The 22,770-nt window shown below is 35.4% G+C and overlaps 1 protein-coding gene across 2 annotated transcripts; it reads right to left on the bottom strand.

The window, feature by feature from the left end:
* Positions 1-49: 49 nt before the first annotated feature.
* On the bottom strand, positions 50-17,397 carry LOC121428446 (neuronal calcium sensor 1-like). 2 transcript variants are annotated; one of them, XM_041625058.1, is made up of 8 exons: positions 16,924-17,397; positions 11,696-11,774; positions 11,288-11,312; positions 10,737-10,785; positions 9,870-9,959; positions 7,503-7,581; positions 5,622-5,788; positions 50-3,688 (listed from the first exon to the last, which is right to left on the bottom strand). In XM_041625058.1, the coding sequence occupies exons 2-8, from the start codon at positions 11,757-11,759 to the stop codon at positions 3,590-3,592; spliced, it is 573 nt and encodes a 190-aa protein (XP_041480992.1). In that variant the 5' UTR covers positions 11,760-11,774; positions 16,924-17,397; the 3' UTR covers positions 50-3,589. The 2 variants fall into 2 exon arrangements, with proteins under 2 accessions (XP_041480992.1, XP_041480991.1); XM_041625057.1 differs by lacking the exon at positions 16,924-17,397 and adding an exon at positions 12,317-12,651.
* Between the last annotated feature and the right edge of the window lie 5,373 nt (positions 17,398-22,770).

Genomic DNA, 22,770 nt, shown 5'->3' with positions numbered 1-22,770 from the left:
CTATTATTATAATAATTGATCAATACAAACTTCTGTGACCAACTGCATGTAAGTGTCATACTTTGTCATTTATTAATAAACAATAAACAGTAAATTGCACACAAATTTCACACTGTTATTACACACAAGTCATTTTGCTAATGTAAACTACACATAATTATGCATAATAACAATACATGAGGTTAATGAATTCACATTCATAGAACATATGATTTAAAAAGAAAAAAGAATACTAAGATCATACTGTTATACATCTTAGCCATCCACTGTGGGTGCTACTATCAAAAAGTGATTTTGTCAAAATCTACATTTACAGTTGAAAACATAAAATACAAGATGCAATAATAATTTATCTATGGATAAATTGGAAAATTCGAAACGACACTGAATGATCAAAGTCAAATGCATGCAGAAAAGTCTACAACATATTGTTGAGAGTTTGAAATAATAAAAAGAGGCAAGATAAGGGGCCCTTTGCATAAAAGTTACTATTATGGTAACTTTGCCATCCAATGGTAACTACCATGGTAACGACACTTAACAGCCAATCAAAATCAAGGATTCCATGCAAGTTACCATTGCATTGCTAAGTGCCATAATGGTAACTTTTATGCAACAGGCCAGCTATGAATTTCTTGAGAGCAAAAATACCAATCTCACTTCAAAGTAAGATAAATGTCACAAGTGTCTATTTTTAGGGCATGACGTATGGATCGGGCGCAATAGGCACCCCCCCTCAAGAACAGTTCATTGAATATTCCCTTTTTATGTGAAGTATTATCCTTTTCAAAGTGACAGTGCCCTGCTCCCTTGAATTGAGGGATGCAATATATATGAATTTTTGGAAAGAAATACCCCTTTTTGTCAAATAACCAAATCTATCCAGAGATACAAGCACCCCTCCTGTGGGGAAATCACCCCGAGCCCCATTTCATTAAAAGTTGCTATGATAGCAAAACTTGCTGGAATGACAATTACCATGACAACAGCAAAGAGTCTGCTCTTTGATTGGCTCTTCCAATGGAAGCTGATATTCCTGCAAGTTGCTATCATATCCAATTTATATAAAATAGGGCCCATGTCTGCAAAAAACACTTCAATACAACAAAAGTTGAAGGTCGTCGGAATGTTGATGGGAGTGAAATTGATTTTCATGACTATCACATTCTGGCATTAGAAATGAACATATCGTATTTAAATGTATCAAAATGGCATACAAATATCATGGCATGTATGAAAACAGTCGACAAAATAAGAACTTTTGGGGAAATACGTACGATTATCAAAAACTGATAGTCTACAAGTAGTCTGCTGGGCAAACCCTTCACTTGAATTAAGGGTCTGAATGTGCAGCCTACTCGTGCCTTGTGTACTGAAGGCCCTTGAATTGAAACAGCAAGTTTGGTATGTGCTAGTCTTTGTGTGGAGGCACACTTGCTGATCAAAGTTTCAATCAGGGTCTGTGCCTGCAGACTAGTCTAAAAGAGGGCAAAACATTGGCAGAAAGGCTGAGTAGGGGCAATATAGAAATGCATTAAACTGCATTTTTAGAGTGGGTAGATGTATCTATTACATAACTAACCAGTAAATAATATTACTATTGAACAGTACAGAAAACAAAAGTACTGACTGACATGACAATAGTACTTCCAAGGCACTTGCTTCACATAAATCCTCCAGAATATTCAATCAGCAGATTGTTGGAAGGGGAAATGATGACCATCATAAGAAGAGGAGGGGAATAAAATGACAAGAATACAATTCATCATTGCAAAAGGAATGCAGACAAAATACAATTTGACAATAGATATCAATAACTTACATGCATTTGTGTATATGATTTGTGCAAGTCTGTGAATACTTTGATATACAATATAATAAGTTATTTATGTACATGTATATGAATGTCAGTTTTGAGTAAGGATTATCTTTACAGCTTATCTCCTACATGTAATGGCTGTGGCTAAGTGGGTCAGTCTCTGGACTTTGAATCACAAGGTCTGGGGTTCAAATCCTATCAGCACATCTCGCGTCCTGCTGCTAGATGTTTCTCTACATTTGCCACTCCCTACCTGTTGCATAACATGGTTACCAGGTAAGAATGCTCAAACACTCGGGGTCCATTTCATTAAGAGTTGCAACTGTTGTAACTTTGCCAGAATGGCAACTACCATGGCAACAGGGCTCTGCAGCCAATCAAAATGAAGGTTACCATGGAAGTTGCCATAATGGAAAAGTTAAAATTTAGAAATGCTGCATATTGTTATCAGTGTTACTATTAGTATAATTTCCAAATCACCAAATATAAGTTTAAATTTGAGACTAAAAAAAAAAACTATCAGGTAAGGATATGACTGTAATTTCTACAAATCTTACTTTTATTTATATCATCACACAAAAATATCCGTTACTAAAAATTTCTGACTTATTTGCAATGAACTGCAAGTATCATTCTCAAATTGAAATTTACAAGTGAAATATCAGTTGTATTTTCAGCAAATATTTTTCTTTATATTGCAACTAATTGCAAGGTTTATATGATCTTGGGACCTAAAATTGAAACTGCATGATAATAGCAGAGATGCCAAGTTCAAAGACCAGCTATGCGTGAGATTTTCTGTGAATCTGAGTGAGATCACAGACATTGTGTACAATGTATATGGGGATAGGCTGTGATAGTTGCGTGAGACAGAGATTTGAGGGGATGAACAAGAGTCCAAAATGCTTGAGTCTCACGCATAATGCATGAGACTTGGTAGCTCTGTAATAGTCATAATAATGCAGTTGCATACCCTTCAAGATCATATGTCATCATGATAATTTTCAGCTAAAAAAAATATGTTGAACCTCATTCTACTCTATATTAAACAAGATCCTGCATTGAAGATTTTACCAAAACTTGGACCAGTGTTATTCCAAAGCCACCGCCTTGTTTCATAATACAATATATAGTGGGTTCTGCAAAAAGGAAACCTGTCTTTACAAATAGATATCACAATCATTAAATATGCTTTAACCAAAATTCTTTGCATGACAGACTACAAATAATAAATTCTGAATCATACCAGACACGGCTAGGCAGAAACTAAGACGTGAATCTGAATCTGATCTCATTAATTCAAAAAACTTTACAATGGGATACAAAAATGTAGGGTAATGAGCCATCCATTTCTTATACAAGGTCACTGAATCCTATAAAAATTTTGACCTTTTTTTCCATGCAACTTGGTTTGGGGCTTTTGGCATTGAAATTCCAAGCTTGTTTTTGCTTATCTATGTATGAACTACATGTATTCATATCATATCACGCATCCAAATGCAGAAGAAAAAAATATATATATCTCATGATGATATAAATGAAAGACTATGTTGAAGAAAACTGAAAACCTGGGTATCCTCTGTATGCGGGATGCACCGTATAAAACAATTCAGTGACTTTAGACGAGTAGCGCAGCACTTAAAAGTGACGATTATGCTTTTGAAATATGATAGCACCTTGTGATTTCCGCTGATCTTGATGAACAAGGAATGTTAGCACACTATGTAAGACGCCCTCACGTGACGAATGATGGTACAGGTCAGGGTTGGTTCACACAAGGCCGTCGTAGAGCGATAGAGCTTGAACGATGGATGGATCTTTCCTGGAGCCATCTAAAAACTCCTCTTTAGATATCTGACTGTCATGATTCTGCAAATGATTTTTTTTAAATGAATGATACTATTAGTACTACTAGTAGAGTGTTACAAGATAATCACAATCAATTGGGATTCTGAATCAGTCTTGCAATTGATTTCTGGGCCCTTTCTTACAAAGAGTATATGGTAAGTATATGGAAATCCATCAATGTCATAATTTCTACTACAGGAAATTTGTGCAATGTCCTTAGAAAAGAAAGAAGCATACTGAATTTTCAAGAAAACAGTGAATGTACATGTATGAATATACATCATGGCCCCTTCTTACAAAGTGTTACCATTGATCCCATCAATCTTAAGTATATGGAAATCCATCAATGTCATAATTGTTCCTTAGAAAATTTGCTCAATGTCCTTTGAATACAAAGAGAAGCATATTATCAAAAAAAGAGTGAGTGTATTAAATATACATCATTTCTAGAAAATATTTTGAACAAACATGTAATTTTAGATGTTGATGTTACTGGCTTCCCATAGTTGTGATTGATCGGATCAATCGCAACTCTTTGTAAGACAGGGCTCTGATCTAGAAAATATTTTGTACAAACATGTATTTTAGATGTTGACGTCAGTAGCTTTCCATAGTTGCGGTTGATTGGATCAATCGTAACTCTTTGTATTAAAGACGGGTTCAAGATATGCTTCTCCAGGCAAGGAGTCTAATCCTTTTTGCTACAGCTAAATTTGATCTATAAATGGTACACTTACAACAGAAATTTGCAATTTGATTGCATACACAGTGGTGCATAAAAAGTAGTGAGCCCCACCACAGAATGAACGCATTTAAAATTCTTCAAGCTCTGCCTTGTTTAATAAAGATATTTAAAGGAGAATGAAACCATTGGAACAAGATAGCTTGTGTGAAAACAGAAAAATCAAAGAAACAGATCAACAAAAGTTTGAGAAAAATCGGACAAATAATGAGAAAGTTATGAGCATTTGAATATTGCGATCACTAATGCTATGGAGATAGCAAATTGGCAATGCGACAAAGATGTGTGATGTCACTTGTGAACAACTCTCCCCATTACTTTAGTATATATTTCACTTGAATTGCTTCTTTTATCACATCTATCCATAGATCATGTGTTCTTTCTACATGAGGGCATGTAATACATATTTTTTAAGAATACATGATGGATAGAGAGTTTGTATCACCATAAGAAAAAGCAAAAAGAGACATTTTGAGGGTATTTTATAGTCCGCCAAAGGGAAAGTTGTTCATCAGTGACATCACACATCCTTGTCGCATTGCCAATGGGACGATCTCCATAGCATTAGTGATTGCAATATTAAAATGCTCATAACTTTCTCATTATTTGTCCGATTTTTCTCAAACTTTCTTTATTCTTATTCTTTGATTTTTCTGTTTCTACACAAGCCTATTTGTTCCAAAGGTTTCATTCCCCTTTAACATTTTGATGAGAATATACTTCAGTTTTTATATATTTGCCCATCCTCCCTTGAATCTTCTGCAACTCTTTTATTATGATGTGCTTTTCCCCCTTCAAATACACACAATCCAAGGTTCAATTTTTGATAAGCCATTATTTTGTGTTTTTTGTAATCCCACTGCTATTATGCTTGATATGTATTTGTTCGCTGCAAGATGTTTATTTGCAATCGTTTATTAAAGTGGGCAGGCAAACACTTTTTCTCTTGTTTTCAGGGGCTACTCCTTATAATCTACTCTCAAAATCTGCAACATTTGGATAAGCTATTACAGTACAGTGAATAGAAATTTTCCGGGGCTGTTTCTTCATTTTCCAGGGCTCGTTTGATAATATTGGGGGAAAAATCACCGTGCCGCAGCATAATCGTTTCCCCTGGTATATCAAAATGAATACCGTAATTGATTCAAGATCATTGTATTGATGGAAAAAGGATGCAAACTGAAAACCACTGCATAAAATCACTTTTTTTACCTTGTCCATGAGAGCAAACATCTTGTCGACTCTCTTCTCGGGTGTATTCTCATCTTCAGGAAGCTGGACCATATTGCCCACCATCTGATAGATGGACTCTACGATACAGAGCATCTCTCGTCTCGTGATCTTGCCATCGCCGTCAAGGTCATACAGACGAAAAGCCCCTGGGTAGAGAGAGGTTATCAATTAAAGCCATGATGCCAGGTGCGATGATTCATAAAACTGTTCATAAAGTTATGCACGACTTTACGCACAACTGGAACATATTCTTAGGTGCTAAAGTCAGATACACAGGGATATATCGTTTAGTGCAAAAAAGGGTCACCAGTCACAATTTAAGTCATTGGTAACTTATAAACAGCCTTATGAAACACACACCAGGGGGGTGTTTCACAAAGATTTAAGCATGACTTAAGTCGCACTTAAATGCGGACGCGTACATGATATGCAACGCGCGATCTTATTGATAGATACGCATTAGTGCGCGACCTCATGACACGATCTGACCAATGCGGTCAAGCCTTTCATACTGTACGCAACTCGGTATTTAAGTGCGACTCTAAGTCATACTTAAATCTTTGTGAAACACCCCCAGGGGTATTAAAGTAATTGATTTATGACCTAAGAACATGCTCCAGTCGTGCGTAAAGTTGTGCGTAACTTTACGAACAGCTTTATGAAACACCCACCAGGGGGCCGTTTCATAAAGCTGTTCGTAAGATAAGAGTGACTTTAAGAACGACTGGTGAACCTTTCTTACGCGCTTAACCATCGCCAATGTACATGTATATACCACTTACCACAAGAAAGGATCACCAGTCGTTCTTAAAGTCGCTCTTAACTTACGAACAGCTTTATGAAACACTCACCTGGTGGTGTAGTGAAGAACATCATTCATTCCAATGACCACTCAAGTGTTAAAGGAGAATGAAACCTTTGGAACAAGTTAACTTGTGTGAAAACAGAAAAATCAAAGAAACTGATCAACAAAAGTTTGAGAAAAATTGGACAAATAATTAGAAAGTTATGAGCATTTGAATATTGCGATCACTAATGCTATGGAGATCCTCACATTGGCAATGTAACAAAGATTTATGATGTTACTTGTGAACAACTCTCCCCATTACTTTAGTATATATTACACTTAAACTGTCTCTTTTATCACATCTTTCATTAGATCATGTATTCTGCATATTCTATAGGATGGCATGTAATACAGATTTTTAAAGAATACATTAATGGATAAAGAGTTTGTATCACCATAAGAAAAAGCAAAGAGACATTTTGGGGCTATGTTATAGTCCATCAAAGGGAAAGTTGTTCACATTATTCTTTGATTTTTCTGTTTCGACACAAGCCTACTTGTTCCAAATGATTCATCCCCTTTAATAAACAAAGGCTAGGAAAACGAGAGGGGATTTACTCAGTTTTGTATAAAATAATGACAATGACCATCAATTTGTGATTTTATGCATGCTCAGCCTTCAACTTTTGGCTCAGCTCCCCCCCCCTTCAAAATAAATTGTTCTTAAGCCCTTGATATATTATTTGCAACATGATTCTAGTAAAATGTGTTACTGAATTTAACCTGAAGTTAACCACATTTTTGTAGAGTATGAGTGTTGCCAACTCATTCATTAGTTTTAAAAAAATAACATTTTAATCTTGCAGTAAGAATTAAAAAAATTACCGGTAGTCAAAAATTAATTAGGTTTTCTATTTCTACTGTGCATGCACTAAAGGAGATACATTATCAGAGTCATTTTTAGTTAATATTATTTCATATCAAGCATCTTAAAGTAAAACGGTGGAATTTAAATAAATAAAAGGAAGAATGTGATGAAAGTAATTATAATCAAAATTTGAATATGAACTTACAATTTAGCTTTTCATCAATGTTCCCTCTGGATGTGACAGACAGAGCTTGAATAAATTCCTCAAATTCAATCTCCTCATCCTGAGCATGACAAACAAAAGAAAAATTACATCACAACCAAAAAAACACTGTGTAGTCAGGAAAAATTTGATAAAAACATTGAATATTTTAAATACTTTATTAACTTTAATAAAAGGCAAGTCTGCCGACAAAATATCAATTTGAATCAAGAGAGAAAAAATCTAACAAATGAACATGTACATGAAATGATGAAAGTTTTATTAAAATCTGATTAAAGTACATGTACATGTTAGAAATTTGCATGACAATGCAAAGCTTTGCTTATTTTTCACATGACAGTTATAAGCGTACGAAGCTGACATGCAACAATTGGTGTCACTCGCTGTTTCTTTTGAATTTCATTTTTATGTAGAAACTCAAATATTCTATACATGTAGCTTGTGGATGAGTTACATGTATATTTTCTTGCATTAATAAATGAGAAATTTCCATGTTGCCTAATGCCAACATTATGTGAAAATATAAATTTTCATATGATGCAACAGAGTTTATTTCAACACACAATGTCCAGAGAAAATTATACTTCCGTTAACCTTTGGAAACGCAACCACACCCACGCATACCACAAAGAGATCCTTGTGTAACATTATGATTGGCTTTATAATCTATACACAGCCTCAAAAGAAAATTACCACTCAAGATGATAAATGTTTCCCTTATACAAGCTTTCCCTTGGAAAGATTTTCAATAAACCTTGGTTGCCTAGCAACCACTTTAATTGTCCGTAAAGACACAATCTTATTATCTCCAGCTCAACCGAAGACTCTGTTAGTGTCGTTTGTGTGTCTCTGAAGTACTTTGTTTGTGTGACAATTATTAAATTCAAGGCAGTTTTCAGTGGCTGGGTTTTGTTTCCGGGGGGGGGGGGGGGGGGGGGGGGGGGGATTGAAACATTAAAAAGTGCAAAAATTATCTACTTCATGGAACATGCTTAGAAGTCCACCTACATGTATTGTGTTAAGAGACTCAATATGCAGCATGATTTAAGGGCAGAAATATCATTTGATACTGGGTTGGTGGCTCTTTTCTCATATATGCATGTACATGTAGTGGCTATTTGAAGGGGACAAATTACCCTTTAATAGCCCCTTGCTTAAATTTTTTTTTGGAAACATACAATGTAGTATTAACACAATATGAATGTCCTTCATGAAATACATGTATATCCATCTTTAATGACACTAGTGACCTCGGGAAAATAATTAATCTTTGGATGAAGGTTGATATACTATTATGATATCATGCCAGGCCCCAGTTTTCGATAAAATCTAAGTGCAGTGCACCTGTAATTAGACAACTACATGTACATGTATGATGGAGTTAACACTCAGGGTTCTGTCAAGTATCTTTTTTTCTGGACGACTTTTCCCCAACCTACATGTACTGCCTAAATCTGTGTCATTGGAAGAGCTGTAACATTGCAGCGAATGGATATTTTCCATTTTCTAGGGATCTTTTCAGCATTTCAGGGGGGAAAATTGCCAAGGTCATGTTATACCATTCCAGATACGATCAATTCAGCACAATTTTTTAAAAACTCTATACAGGTAAAGATGTGGATATTGCAATTCAACGAAGTGGAATAAAGGCTTAAAAAAAAAACAAAGCATAACTCTGCTGTTAATAAAAACACAGAGCAGAGTAAAAATTATATGCAGACTCCCCCCACCAAGATCTTAACCATCCCATGTGCATTTGGAATATAATTTACAAATATGTTATCTACACAACCAAAGAGATCAATTTCTTTGAACAATATCTCTTTGAACTACCTCTAACCCATGCTTAATTATGCATACATGTACATCTTCATGTATACTATCACAAAATCAAATAAAGCCCCAAATGGCTATGAGGGAATACATGTACATGGCCATATACAACGGGGGGGGGGGGGGGGGGTGGCAGGGGCCAGTTCCCCCCCCCCCCTCCGTTATTTTGAAAACTTACAATTTTTCCTGCAAATATTCACAAAATTCACCAAAAGTATGCACAAAATTTTTCAATTTCAAAAAGCAAAACTTTTTCCCCAAAAATGTGTTTTTAATCCATTTTCATAAGCTTTTATTAACAAAAGGAATAGTAAAAATTGAATGAATGGTTCATAACCACATTCAATCGAAATCACAAGAGGGTTGTCTGTTAGTTTTTGTATCAGAATTGCTGTCTGATTAATTAGTGACTTTTACACAGATTCGCTTTTGAATATTTTTCTTCCTAAACCAACTTTACTTCATGGGAACAACTTCTTCAAAAATTTCAGACTTGTATTGTGGATAAAGACATACCCCATTTTCGTCAAAGACATCAAAGACGTATGAAGCAAACTTGGTGGCATCCCCAAATGGAAAGAACTGCTTGTATATCTCAAGGAATTCCTGAGGAAAATAAAAGCAAACATAATAAATAAAATATATTGTAATTAAACAGTGCTCACTACATGTACATGATGTTCAACAAAAAGGTTTTAGTTAATTCAAACAAAAAATTAGATACAATAAATAAGCAAGAATATACAATGTACCTGTACAATATGCAATTCATACATGTATGCATACCTGCTAACCTTAGATGATAAAAAAATCAGTATCAAAGCTACAGTACAAGGGTGCAGAGATCAAGAAGACCAAGAATTTATCTGTGATATAAGAAAGGTTGATTCTCTATATACTGTATTTCTTTCTGGGGAAACAGCCATCATTTTTTTGAGGGAATATCAAATGAATTCTATTCCCATTCTGCTTTAAAGCTTTTGAAAAAGAATATGGTAAAGAAGATTAAGAATTCATATGTGATGTTATTTAATTTTATATTCACAGGCTAAGTTTCACCGGCAGGTAGTAGTTCCTCAAAAAGCTGTGTGCACCTGAATAGGTAGCCTAGCTTAGCCGAGTAAAGAATAATAGCAGGACCCGCTGGGAGAAAAGTTTTCGGAACTGAAGTGGCTTCCCTGGGTAAATATACTGTTATTAATATCATTATTAATTTTTGTATATGAATCAGGATAAAACAAGCAGAAACATAAATTCATTTTTCATCGATTAGGCATTGGCACACCAAACAAACTTGCAGATTCCAATGTGAATTGTGACTCAGTCTGCCACATTCTAATTATATCCACTACTAAGTTTATATTTCTTGAATATACTACTGACCTGTCTATTCAGGGTTCCATTTGGACAATCTCTGGTAAACCCTTCATGCCTACAATATGAATAAAAAAATTAAGAATTTTGAAAAAATGCAAGCGAAATTATTGGGTGGCATTATTGAAATAAAAACACTCATTCTGGTAATGGAAATGTCTCAGATGGTAATAGATGTATATAGGGAAAGAATTGCTAAATCATAATCTCAGCAAATTTGAAGCTTGGAAACAATAGCTAACAATCTGATCTTATCACTTGATGAACCTCTGCCAGAATATACCATAACCAAGCAAATTCAATTCATCAAATTCTATGTTTTGTTGCTGGTATCATTGTGGGTTTTTTTTTTTAGTAAATACATGTACATGTAAGCTCCCCAAATCTTGATTTGAATATGCCAAAAATGTCACATCTGTATCTCAAAGTCTTAAGATCTTGAAAATCTTAAATCTTTGAACTAGGGCCCATTGCTAAAAGGAAAAAAAATAGTGCAATGATAAACTATTAATACTGAGTAAATAACATTTTTAAAATTTGTTCAATAACTATTTACTCACCATTGTCTGATCTCTTTCTCACTGACTGTAGAAATAAAGAGGAAAGCATAAATATTAATCTGTAATTCTCACGATTATAAATTACCCTGGGTGGGTATTCAAATTTACTTGGGTCATATTAAAGTAAGTACATTTTTACCATTACCTTAAATTACAAATTAAAGACAAAAAATAAAGTAATGAAGAATTGTCTCATTTCTATCAGGGACAGATCCAAGATTTTCTAAAAGGGGGCCCGGGTGGGCCATTTTCGCAGAGGAAAAATTTGAAAAGCAAAAAAAAAAAGGTTTTCACTAAGAAATCCAAGCAATCCAAATTTACAAGCTAAAATTTTTTGTTGGAACGTCACTCTCCAATGGTAGCAATGAAACAAATACAAATATTGAAAGTGGGCAAAAGTTGACTTACAATGTGTTGTTTCTGCCAAGTTATCTAGATTAGTTTTTGCTAGTTTACTGGTCTGCTTCCCCATGCTCAAAGAGTCCAGCTGGAATTTTAGAGAAAATATAAAACATTTTCAATGATTACATGTCACATGGAAATAAATACAGACAAAAGTATCAATTTATAATAAATAATTCTTAACAAGAAAAAAGAGAAGAGAACAAGGTCACAAAGTTAGGTTTTAGGAGAGATTTTCAGAGACAAAAGCTTTACACAGTATGCAAATATAGTTATTTCCCAAGTTAGGTTTTCAAATTAACTCGGGAAAAGGTTAATTGCTGATGTGCGCAATCACTTAAACAAAATCATTTCCTACATAATTTTTGTGGTTTTAATCTTTGAAGCAGACACAAAACAGAATAGAAATGTCTTACAAACTGCAAGGCAAACTGCAAAGCTACATGTACATGTATAATGACTTGCCATAATACGATAAAACACGCAATCTCATTAACTCTTAAGAAAACATACATGACCACTCACAAACAATTAAACCTCCCAAAAGACAACCCTTGAAGATAACCGAACAAGCAAAAACAAAGCACTAAACAAATAACGTTTTATAGCTACAGTGTAATATCTCACCAAATCTGCAAAAGCTGTCCTCACATACTAAGAAAAATCAAACACAACAAGATCTCTACCCTTTGTTGCTATTTGATGCAACATCTACAGACTCTTCACACGTTTTGCAAAGTATGATACTTCTACATGTACATGTAACTGTTGTCTGTTGCAGATCGCTAAAGGCAGGGGTAAAGCCTTGTGTACAATAGAACAAGTTTACACAATAGGGATTCCTTGGTATTGCAGTAGCAGTGAGATAGACAATTGTCTTGCGATCAATCGGTTTGTGTTAAGGATGAGAAGCCAGACAATGGTCGCTCCTGACTGCTCCATGGAATATAATTGATCTTATCAAGTATGTGGGTACAGGGAATAGAGAGATGAGATTGGCTGGATGCCTGGCTACCCTGCTTTGTGTACCTAAGATAATGCCTTTAGGAAGGGGCAGGCCCTAATTTGCATACATGAATTATTCATACCCTGTAGCTTGGCTGTATGCTTTTACCTCAACACTGTGCTCCAGATATCTTGAGGAAGAGGGACTTATTTCCATGAATTCATAGCTTGACTGAATCCTGGCTATCTAAAAAATAATGTGTTCAATATTTTGTAGAAAGGTCCTCATTTAAATACATGAATTGTTCAGCTTGGATAAATGGGGTCTGAACCAAACACACAGAATCAAAACCTGTTTTTTTATTTACACGTAGTTAAAGATGAGAATTCCAGTATGATCTAAAGCTCAGAATTTACAATTAGTGAAAATAAGTTTCCAGTTGTAATCATGTCCTTGTTTTAAAGACCCTTTGAATGTGGAAAAAAATGAAACAAGTGGAATGCCTCTGGCCGTCTCACCTGCATCACGTGATTCAACATAGCAGTGTTGACATTGAAAACTACATGTACTTTAACTCGCACAAGATGTTCAGTGATACATGGTTACTCTTATGTCCACTTTTTATGAACTAGACCAATAAACTTACAGAGATATGATGGTTATTCAACAAAAAAACCAAACATAGCCAAAGTTCATTGACCTTTGACCTTGATCATGTGACCTGAAACTCGCACAGGATGTTCAGTGATACTTGATTACTCTTATGTCCAATTTTCATGAATCAGATCCATAAACTTTCAAAGTTATGATGGTAATTCAACAGATTCACCCAATTCGGCCAAAGTTCATTGACCTTTTACCTTGGTCATGTGGGTGCCGGAGGAGGGGGGGGCAGGGCAGGGGAGTGGCAGGAGGGCCATCCAAAAAGTCCCTTTTTAAATTCATATCTTTTCATGAAAATTCATGTGACGTGAAACTCATGCAGGATGTTTGGTGATACTTGATTAACCTTTATATGTCCAAGTTTAATGAACTAGGTCCATATAATAAAGTTATGACATTTCAAAAACTTAACCTCAGGTTAAGATTTTGATGTTGATTCCCCAACATGGTCTAAGTTCGTTGACCCTAAATGACCTTTGACCTTGGTAATGTGACATGAAACTCTAATGGGATGTTCAGTAATACTTGATTAACCTTATGGCCAAATTTCATGAACTACATGTAGGACCACATACTTTCTAAGTTATGATGTCATTTCAAAAACTTAACCTTAGGTTAAGATTTGATGTTGACGCCGCCGCCGTCGGAAAAGCGGTGCCTATAGTCTCACTCTGCTATGCAGGTGAGACAAAAACACAAAAATATATAAGAAATTAATCATATTTTTGCAATTTTTTAAAGATATTTGTCAGAAATATAATAATTGATACTCCAACCAAAAATTAGCATTCTACTACAGGTAGCTATATAAATTGAGTTAAAGGCAAAAACATAAAAAAAAAATAATAATTCAGGGCAAATTTTATACGTTTATAATTTGCATAATTAATTAATTACAAATACAAAGAATTGATTTCTTTTTTATATTACCATACAGTCTTGTAGTTTACATCCAGCTCTACGCGCGTGCAAATTTTCGTGGCAATCGCTTGATCAGCAGCCGAGATCTGAGGGGGGTCAAATTGGGCCCCCCCCTATATACTGGTCTGAAATAGCCCCGTTAAGATAGGGTTTAAGTGATTGGTGTTTCCTACATGTAGGCAAAAGTCCAGATTTATATTTATTGCCTATGAAAAGAGCAAGAGTGGTTATATTTCACCCAACATGTACATGAAGGCCTGCACATGTAATCTTTAAAGATAAATTCCAGTTCTGGTAACGATCTCAAAATGACTTTTACAGAATCTAATATAATGACCACCAAAGTGTTTGTTTATATGAATAGAAAATATGTGCCAAAAGATTCTGGAAGAAATTGTGTAACTGCTGAGAAATAAGCAAAATAAGCGCGGATTCGGTCACTTCCGTCGGCTCTTTATTCCAGCAATAATATTACACTGTCCCACACGTGCCTATCTGTGTTGGCGATCTCCAGTGTGATCGAATTTCAGCTGAAAGATTTTATGATTTCACAAAGTTCAGTTAATGAAACTGTACTAGATCTAGATCCACGATGATATAGTCATACTTAACCTTGGTTTTACAGACTTTCTCACGAAATTAGTGTTTTACCGCAACTACCATCATTTAGCTTTAAATAAAAATAACAAATTTCATTGACTTTCCATTCATATTGCACGTACAGAACAGTTTTACTGTACCGTGTGACAACCACTGATTAATAATTTTATCATGGTAGTAAATGAAGGAAGACAATAGAATCAGCCTCAGATTAGAACTTTGCTAGAATTTACACTGAACTTTGCTAGAATTTACACTGAACTTTGGTAGAATTTACACTGAACTTTGCTCGAATTTACACTGAACTTTGGTAGAATTTACACTGAACTTTGGTAGAATTTACACTGAACTTTGCTAGAATTTACACTGAACTTTGCTCGAATTTACACTGAACTTTGCTCGAATTTACACTGAACTTTGCTCGAATTTACACTGAACTTTGCTCGAATTTACACTGAACTTTGCTCGAATTTACACTGAACTTTGGTAGAATTTACACTGAACTTTGCTAGAATTTACACTGAACTTTGTTTGAATTTACACTGAACTTTGTTTATACAATCATGGTTCTGTTTTTCAAGTACACTGCTGTTGCCATAGTAGCACATCTTTCTTCACTCTTGCCTTTGTTGTGTAATTGTCATATAATAATGTAAAACTGGTAAGAGGCCGGTTGCACTTTTAAGTTACTCTCTTGTGAAAAGAAAATGCATTTCCATCCCACTGCACCTTCGACCCTAGATGCAAAGCTACATGAACACTCTGTGCTTTAGATACATGTATAGTAGGGGGAGGAGAGCTTAATTTGCAATTGACTTATTCCGATTTCTGATTTACACCGCATGGCTAAATGATAAAAGCCTCTTAATATTGTGTAAAATATATCAAACAAAAACTCTGCCAAGGCTTTGTTCTATAAACAAGGCATTTTGATAGACCCAACCAAACCCATCCCACCCCCTACCCCAATATAAAGAAAAAATAAATAAATCATTATATTTTATATTACATTTTCAGTTTTCTTTAAAAAGGGTCCTCTGAACACTTCATCTATCAAACTTGTACCTGCATGGTCTGTCCATTACATGCTTGAGAAGCGAATTAACATGTTTGTAAAATAAAATGACACCAAAACGAATCACAGAAAATTTTCAATAAAATCACTAAATTTATCAAATTCAGTATATCCACACCATCATTTGGGGCAAACAGCCACACACAATCATATAATCTATTGTAGTAATGAATTACCGAATCGTACTTTTAGGAGGATTTAAAATTAAATTAGGCTTGTAAGGACTCAAGATAATGTCATTAAAAGAAGCAGGGTAGTTCCCACTGTCCTGATTCAAGATTGAGACTGTGGTCTTCAACTTTTCATAATCAGATCTTGAGGTCAGTCGTGGCAATCATTACGATTGTAAAAAAAATTTGGATGGCTCAAAAGTATTCGCGATCAGCTACAAATAAATGGATTCCACGAAAGATGCAACCAATACAAGGGGCAAGTCCTCTCTAGGAAAAAGGCAATAACACAAACAAATCAACTTAGCATAACACCAAAAATTTCATCAAAAGTGGGTGTAAAATAAGAAAGTTATGATGTATGAAAGTAATGCTGAACTTCACAAAACAGCTGTAATACGCTCCCTGATGGGAATGCAAATGAGAGAATCGATGACGTCACTGACTCACTACTCCTTTTGTATATGAAATTAATTTATCCCTCATTATATTTATGTTAAAATTAAACATGGTTTGATTCTAATTAAGGGGATTGTAGCAACCAATCATAATTCATAAAGATCCTCCTTTTTTAAATTTCATTTACTACTTTGTCAAATTTCATTTACTAAATAGTGAGAGAGTGGTATCATGCACATTTGGATAAATGTGTTGTGCATCAGTAACTGTTTCGTGAAAAATGAGCAAAACTTGAAAATGTTATAACTTTCATCATATTTCACATCCAATGAAATTTTCAGCATCAATTTTTGATGGGGGAACTTGCCCTTTTAAGAAATGATTCTATAGTACGATTTCAAGTTCTACATATTTACGTCTATGATACATGTACATTCACTAGAAAAATACATGTACCTACCAACTTTTGTTATTTTAGTCAGTACTAGTAGAAAAGTAATCAACCAATCTAATGTCAGGTCATCTCGTCCTCTGCAAAGGGCTCTGTTGTTATTTTTAGATAGTTCCAGTTCATAAGTTGTTCGAAAATGTGTCTTTGTAGCACTTTTATTGCACAGCTGTATCATGGTCCCAGCAGGACAGTGTCAACTGTCAGAGTTTCTCTTCCATCCTCCCTTGCACGAAAGGTTGTCCATGATGTCTCGACAAAAGCGAATAAAACTGAAGGGCAAATAGTTAACAGTCCCTCGGAAATGTCCTAATGAGTTGTCAATTTAGGGGCAGACAGCAATCTACAACATGTATCTCTTGACATGTCCTAATGATTTACACAAAAATAAAATAGGGCAGACGGCAATCAATCCCTGAATACGTTCTCACGTTCAATACATTCAATATGCAAAAGAGCTCATGTAATCTGAAGTGTTCCCGTACTAGTCAACAGCCTTGATTGTGATGTTGCGGGAGAGGTAGTAAGCTAGAAGGAACGTTGACAGCACAAAGACCAAGAATGTCCAGTAGAAGGTCTCTTCGTCAAAGATGTCAGCGAAGCCAGGGAATTGGTCTAGCAAGTGAAGAAGAGCATGGTTGAATGTCTCAGGATGATCTTTATGCTTACCCATGGTGACCGCAGCTGTCTTGAAGAGGTCTACTTCATCCACTCTCACAATAATGCTACTGGAGAAAGACAAGAAAGAGAAGATAAATGATCTACAACTATAATGCTGGTAAAACACTTTTTAACTTTTAAAACCTCAGTCTCAAATGACTACTGCATGCTTCGATCAAATACATGTATGATTTAAAGGTCAAGTCCACCTCAGAAAAATGTTGATTTGAATCAATAGAGAAAAATCAGACAAGCACAATGCTAAAAATTTCATCAAAATCGGATGTAAAATAAGAAAGTTATGACATTTCAAACGTTCGCTTATTTTTAACAAAATAATAATATGAACGAGCCAGTTACATCCAAATGAGAGAGTCGACGATGTCACTCACTCACTATTTCTTTTGTTTTTTATTGCTTGAATTATACAATATTTCAATTTTTACGAATTTGACGATTAAGACCTCCTTGCCTGAAGCACAAAATGTTAAAATAATGAAATTCCACGTGTTCAGGGAGGAATGAAACTTCATTTCACATGACAATGACGAGAAATTCAAAATATTTCATATTTCATATAATAAAATACAAAAGAAATAGTGAGTCATGTCATCATTTCCCTCATTTGCATACCGACCGAGATGTGCAACTGTTTTGTGAAATGAAGCGAAACTTTAAAATGTCATCACTTTCTTATTTTACATCCGATTTTGATGAATTTTTCAGTGTTATGCTTGTTGAATTTTTCTCTTTTTATTCAAATCAAGTTTTTGTTGGGGTGGACTTGTCCTTTAAATTCACATGTGACCAGTAGTGACTCACTTCTGCATACAACCATATTGAGTTTGCTTTCTGAAATTTGATTTTTTTTCTCCCTTTGTTTTGTCAGTGTCAATTGCCTTTTGCATTCTCTATTGATCTGCAATTTAGCTTACAGTAATTCAAATTATCTTTAAAAATCTCTGATCACTTTGTTTTGATATAATGGATTTTAGAGATGGCTGCAGTAACCAAGGCTCCACACTAACTTTTTTGTGTGTGGCCCAATCGGTCCACCAAACACATCAATTTCATTTTTTTTGGGTAGCCCGCAAAGCAAATTTATTGGCCCTAAAACAATAGAAAACATTACAATTTATCAAAACTTTGGTAGCCCAACAGGGCAACCAAGTGTTGGCATTTATAGAATTTTGGCAGCCCAACTCTCATTTTTGGTTGCCCCGGGCCACTGCTAAAAGACAAAGAATTTTTTTTCTTCCGTTTCGGGTTTCTTCTTAATACACACAAAAGTATTATGAGTAGGCCTATCATGCCATGACATGGTATAGTATTCATGATGGGTCAGAAATCCCTTGGCATGCAACACTAAATGAGCAAAGAACTTGGCATGAATATATTTTATTACTTTAGCAAATTAAACTGTTTTTGTAAACAATTTTTTCAGAGAATGTTTTTTCTGAACCAGTCAACAGATAAGATAAAATACTGAAGATAAATCAATTAGAATTACTACCCAAAGCCTTACAATTTGTCTTCTCTCGTCCCACACAGACTGTCTGAACAGGTTGAGCTGATCAAGGCCTAGGGTCCGTAACACAAAACTTAGCAATGACCGTAGAACATGTTTTTGCTCATTTCCAGAAATCATGAAAATCAAGCTTATGATTATAAATTGCTAAACTTTGTGTTATGGGACCCTGGTCAGTTTTTAAAATTGCAAGGACAAAATTATGAATAAAAAATAATAATAACGATTTGATTGCCCTTCAATTGTAATGTGATGAATGCAGGAGCGATAAGTGAAAGAAATCTCAATTAGGAAGGTGACTGTAAAGTGTGAAAGGGAAATAGTTACATGCATTTAATGTGTGAGACTGAAAATGAAAACTTTTTTCATGCAATACATAGATCCTGAACATTTATGAAAACGATGTAGGCCTAGGGTACATGATGTAGGTCTAGATTAAATGGTGGACAAAATATTGAATTTCGTTATTCCAGTCATTTATTTAAATGCATGTTCAAAATCCCTGAATATCATGTGTAAAGGTAAGCAAGGCTCGACATTAGCGGTGGCCCGGTGGCCCTGGGCCACCAAAAAAGTCATCTCGGGCAACCATTATTGGAAAAAATTTAAGTTTTGGTGGCCCGAATCGGGCAACCAATAATTTTCAAAGTAGCGCAATTTTTCTCCCGATTTTGCATGCATTTATCAACTTTCTACAGTTCAAATTGCAAACCAATTCGTCATGCGCCTTTTTTGTTAATCTACACACAAATACACACACACAAAGATAGTATGTAGGCCTACCACTAGCATACACTTAACTATTATTCAGCCGACCGTGCTGGCTGTCTGGCTGAGCTTGGCATGCATGAAACCACTGCAGCTAGCTGTGCGCTAGCAGACTATTCAGACTCGGGGAGCTGCGATACGAAATGTTACTGCTAAGAAGTCTTCCTCAGAACTTTGAAAATCTACGTCAGTCACATTTTACACCAATGAAATGCCCTTCTACAATCCAGTCCATATAACTGGAACCTGATTATTTGCAAGCATTAAAAGGAGGAATTATGACCTCTCTTTTGACTCAAAAAGACCCATTTCCAAATGCATTAAAGTAATGCACATAAAACACGGAGATGAGTACATCACAGTCCCACATGTACTTTTGCATGTATGTTGATATTTGGATTATTTCGAAACTGTGTCTCTTCTAACCAAAAATGAATAGACAGCTTCTTTCTTGTTTACAAATGACTTCTTAAACCACTCTTAAGGAAGTAAATACTTTGGGAAGGCATTTCATTGATATGAAATGTGAATTTTTTTCCATCATTTTGTCAAATATAGGGAAGGGATTTTCTCACTGTTTTTTTCCAGATAACTTTTGCCATTTTCTTAGTTTTTTCTTTCATTTTTTACAGTGATAAAACCATTTATACCCCTTCCCATTGAATATGCCTGATTAAAGAATATGTTTCTACTGAATAATAATAATTTTCCCCATTTTATTGATAATTTTGTCTTATTCATTTTTCTTACATTTTCTTTTTTTTCTCAATTTTTTTTCCTGTTCTTTGTTTTTTCTTTCTTCATTTTTTCTTTTGTTTAATTTCACTTATTCATTTTACATTTTTTTTTTCTTTTTTTTCTATATACTATTCTAAAAATTATTTTTGTTTATTTCCCCCTTTTATACATTTTTCTAATTCTGCAGCATATTTTTCTGTGATTTTCTCCTGCTATAATATGCTGGAAGAGAGATAATAAACTTGATTTGGGACCTGCATAATCTAGGTTTTACGATCAAAAAGGAAGAAAGGAAAAATCATTGTTTTGTAAATCTATTCTATCTGAGTTTGCTATATGCACTATTTATTTAGTTTACAATTATGAGTGTGTGCCTTTACGAAGATTAAAAGTTCACACAACCTAAGAACAATACAATTCTTTTATTGTCTTTCAATCATTTTATATTTACAATGATAGAACAATTCATATATTACCACAAAATAAGAAAAGTAAAATAACAGCAAGCACGATTTACATACAAGATGTACAAAGAATAGTGTAGTGACTGCAGAATATTTCAGAAGTTTGTCTTATTCATTTTTAATTAATGTTTTTCTCTATATTTTTCGGGCCACCAAAAAAATTATTTGAAGGTTTTGGTGGCCCGAACGGGCCACCACCAAAAAAAGTTAATGTGGAGCCTTGAGTTAAGTGAATGGTTGCACATACAAAGGGCATCATTCAACCAGAAAATGACTGCAGACTGGGTCATTGGACACATTCCAAGCCCCCCCCCCCCCCCCCCCCGCTCTCTCTCTCTGTTCACTTTCAGACATCGCGACAACGCACAGTGCACATCAAACGGGACGCTCAGACTCGACCCTGCCGGAGCTCAGCGGCAAGGACAACTACAATCACCCTTCACACTGCAGCCTGCAGCAGCAGACGCGACACTACGTCACTAGACGCCGGCGCTGGAGACGATCTGTGGTAGATTATCTAGCCACTTTCGAAAATATGGTTAACAGTTAATTGCACAATTGCTGTGAAACTTCATTAAAGTCTTTAATTTGCATTTCTTACCCTAAACTTTTTCGATTTTCAGGCCTCGTCAAAAGAAAAATCGAGACAAAGCTCCTGTCTTCTGCTTTTATTGCCTTAGATGGCGCTCTTGTAATTTGCCGGAAAAAAGCTACATTTGATCTTCAGATTATGGGGGGGGTCTTTTTATATTTGGCAACCGGTCAATTTGACCATTTTTGTCATAAATCAAAGTGTGTTCAAGTTTTGGTCAGAGGATCGGAGCGTGCCCCATGGCCCTAAACTGCTGCCAAAGAGAAATATAGAGAGAGTCGTTAGAGAGATGCACAGCCACATGCACGCATTGGCGGCGGAAGCCAACAAAATTAGGAGGGGTCCACCTGAAATTTGGTGATGGACACAGGTTAAAAATTTGACAAGCAAGCAAAAAAAAAAAAAGGTCAACAAAAAAAAGGTAAAAAAAGGTCATCAACCTGAATTTTAAGGGGGGACCAAACACATTTTAGGGGGTCCATATGAATTTAGGGGGACGCAGCGAGGAAACAAAATTGACAAGCAAAAAAAAATGGTTATCAGCTAACAATTTAGAGGGGGATCTGTCCCCCGTCCCCCCGCTTCCGCCGCCTATGGTCACACGTACACTCATACAATGTTCTCTAATATTAATTGGGGATAGGTAGGCCTACCTATCCACAACTGGGCGTTGTGGCGTGCGCCTGTAATCCAAGCTGTGTGGAAGTTACAAATTATGCAGAGGTTCGAGGTTCGAGCCCTGGTCACGTCTTTCGGATGGTGACGTTAAAGGTCGGTCCCAGACGTAAATAATCATATCTGATTGATACACGTCTGACAAAACTCAAATACACACACACACACACTACGCAAATCCCCTCGGGGAACAGGCAGACGCATTTTTTTTTTTTTTTTTTTTAATAATATTTTATTTTCTTCCTCTTTCAAAACAATAAGTTGACAATCACAATTCATATAAATAAAAATAAAGACGCATCCCCCCTCCCCCCCCCCCACACACACACACTATTTGAAATGGGGTAGACACAATATCCCCCACTTTTTTGTGGAAGGAGCAAAAGGGGGCCCGCGGGGACGAAGGAAAAAATAAGGAGAAAAAATAAGAGCAA

This window comes from Lytechinus variegatus, chromosome 15, assembly GCF_018143015.1.
Source record: "Lytechinus variegatus isolate NC3 chromosome 15, Lvar_3.0, whole genome shotgun sequence".
NCBI lineage: Eukaryota > Metazoa > Echinodermata > Echinoidea > Temnopleuroida > Toxopneustidae > Lytechinus > Lytechinus variegatus.
The sequence above is the reverse complement of the archived record's forward strand: the minus strand, read 5'-3'. Positions and strand labels throughout refer to the sequence as shown.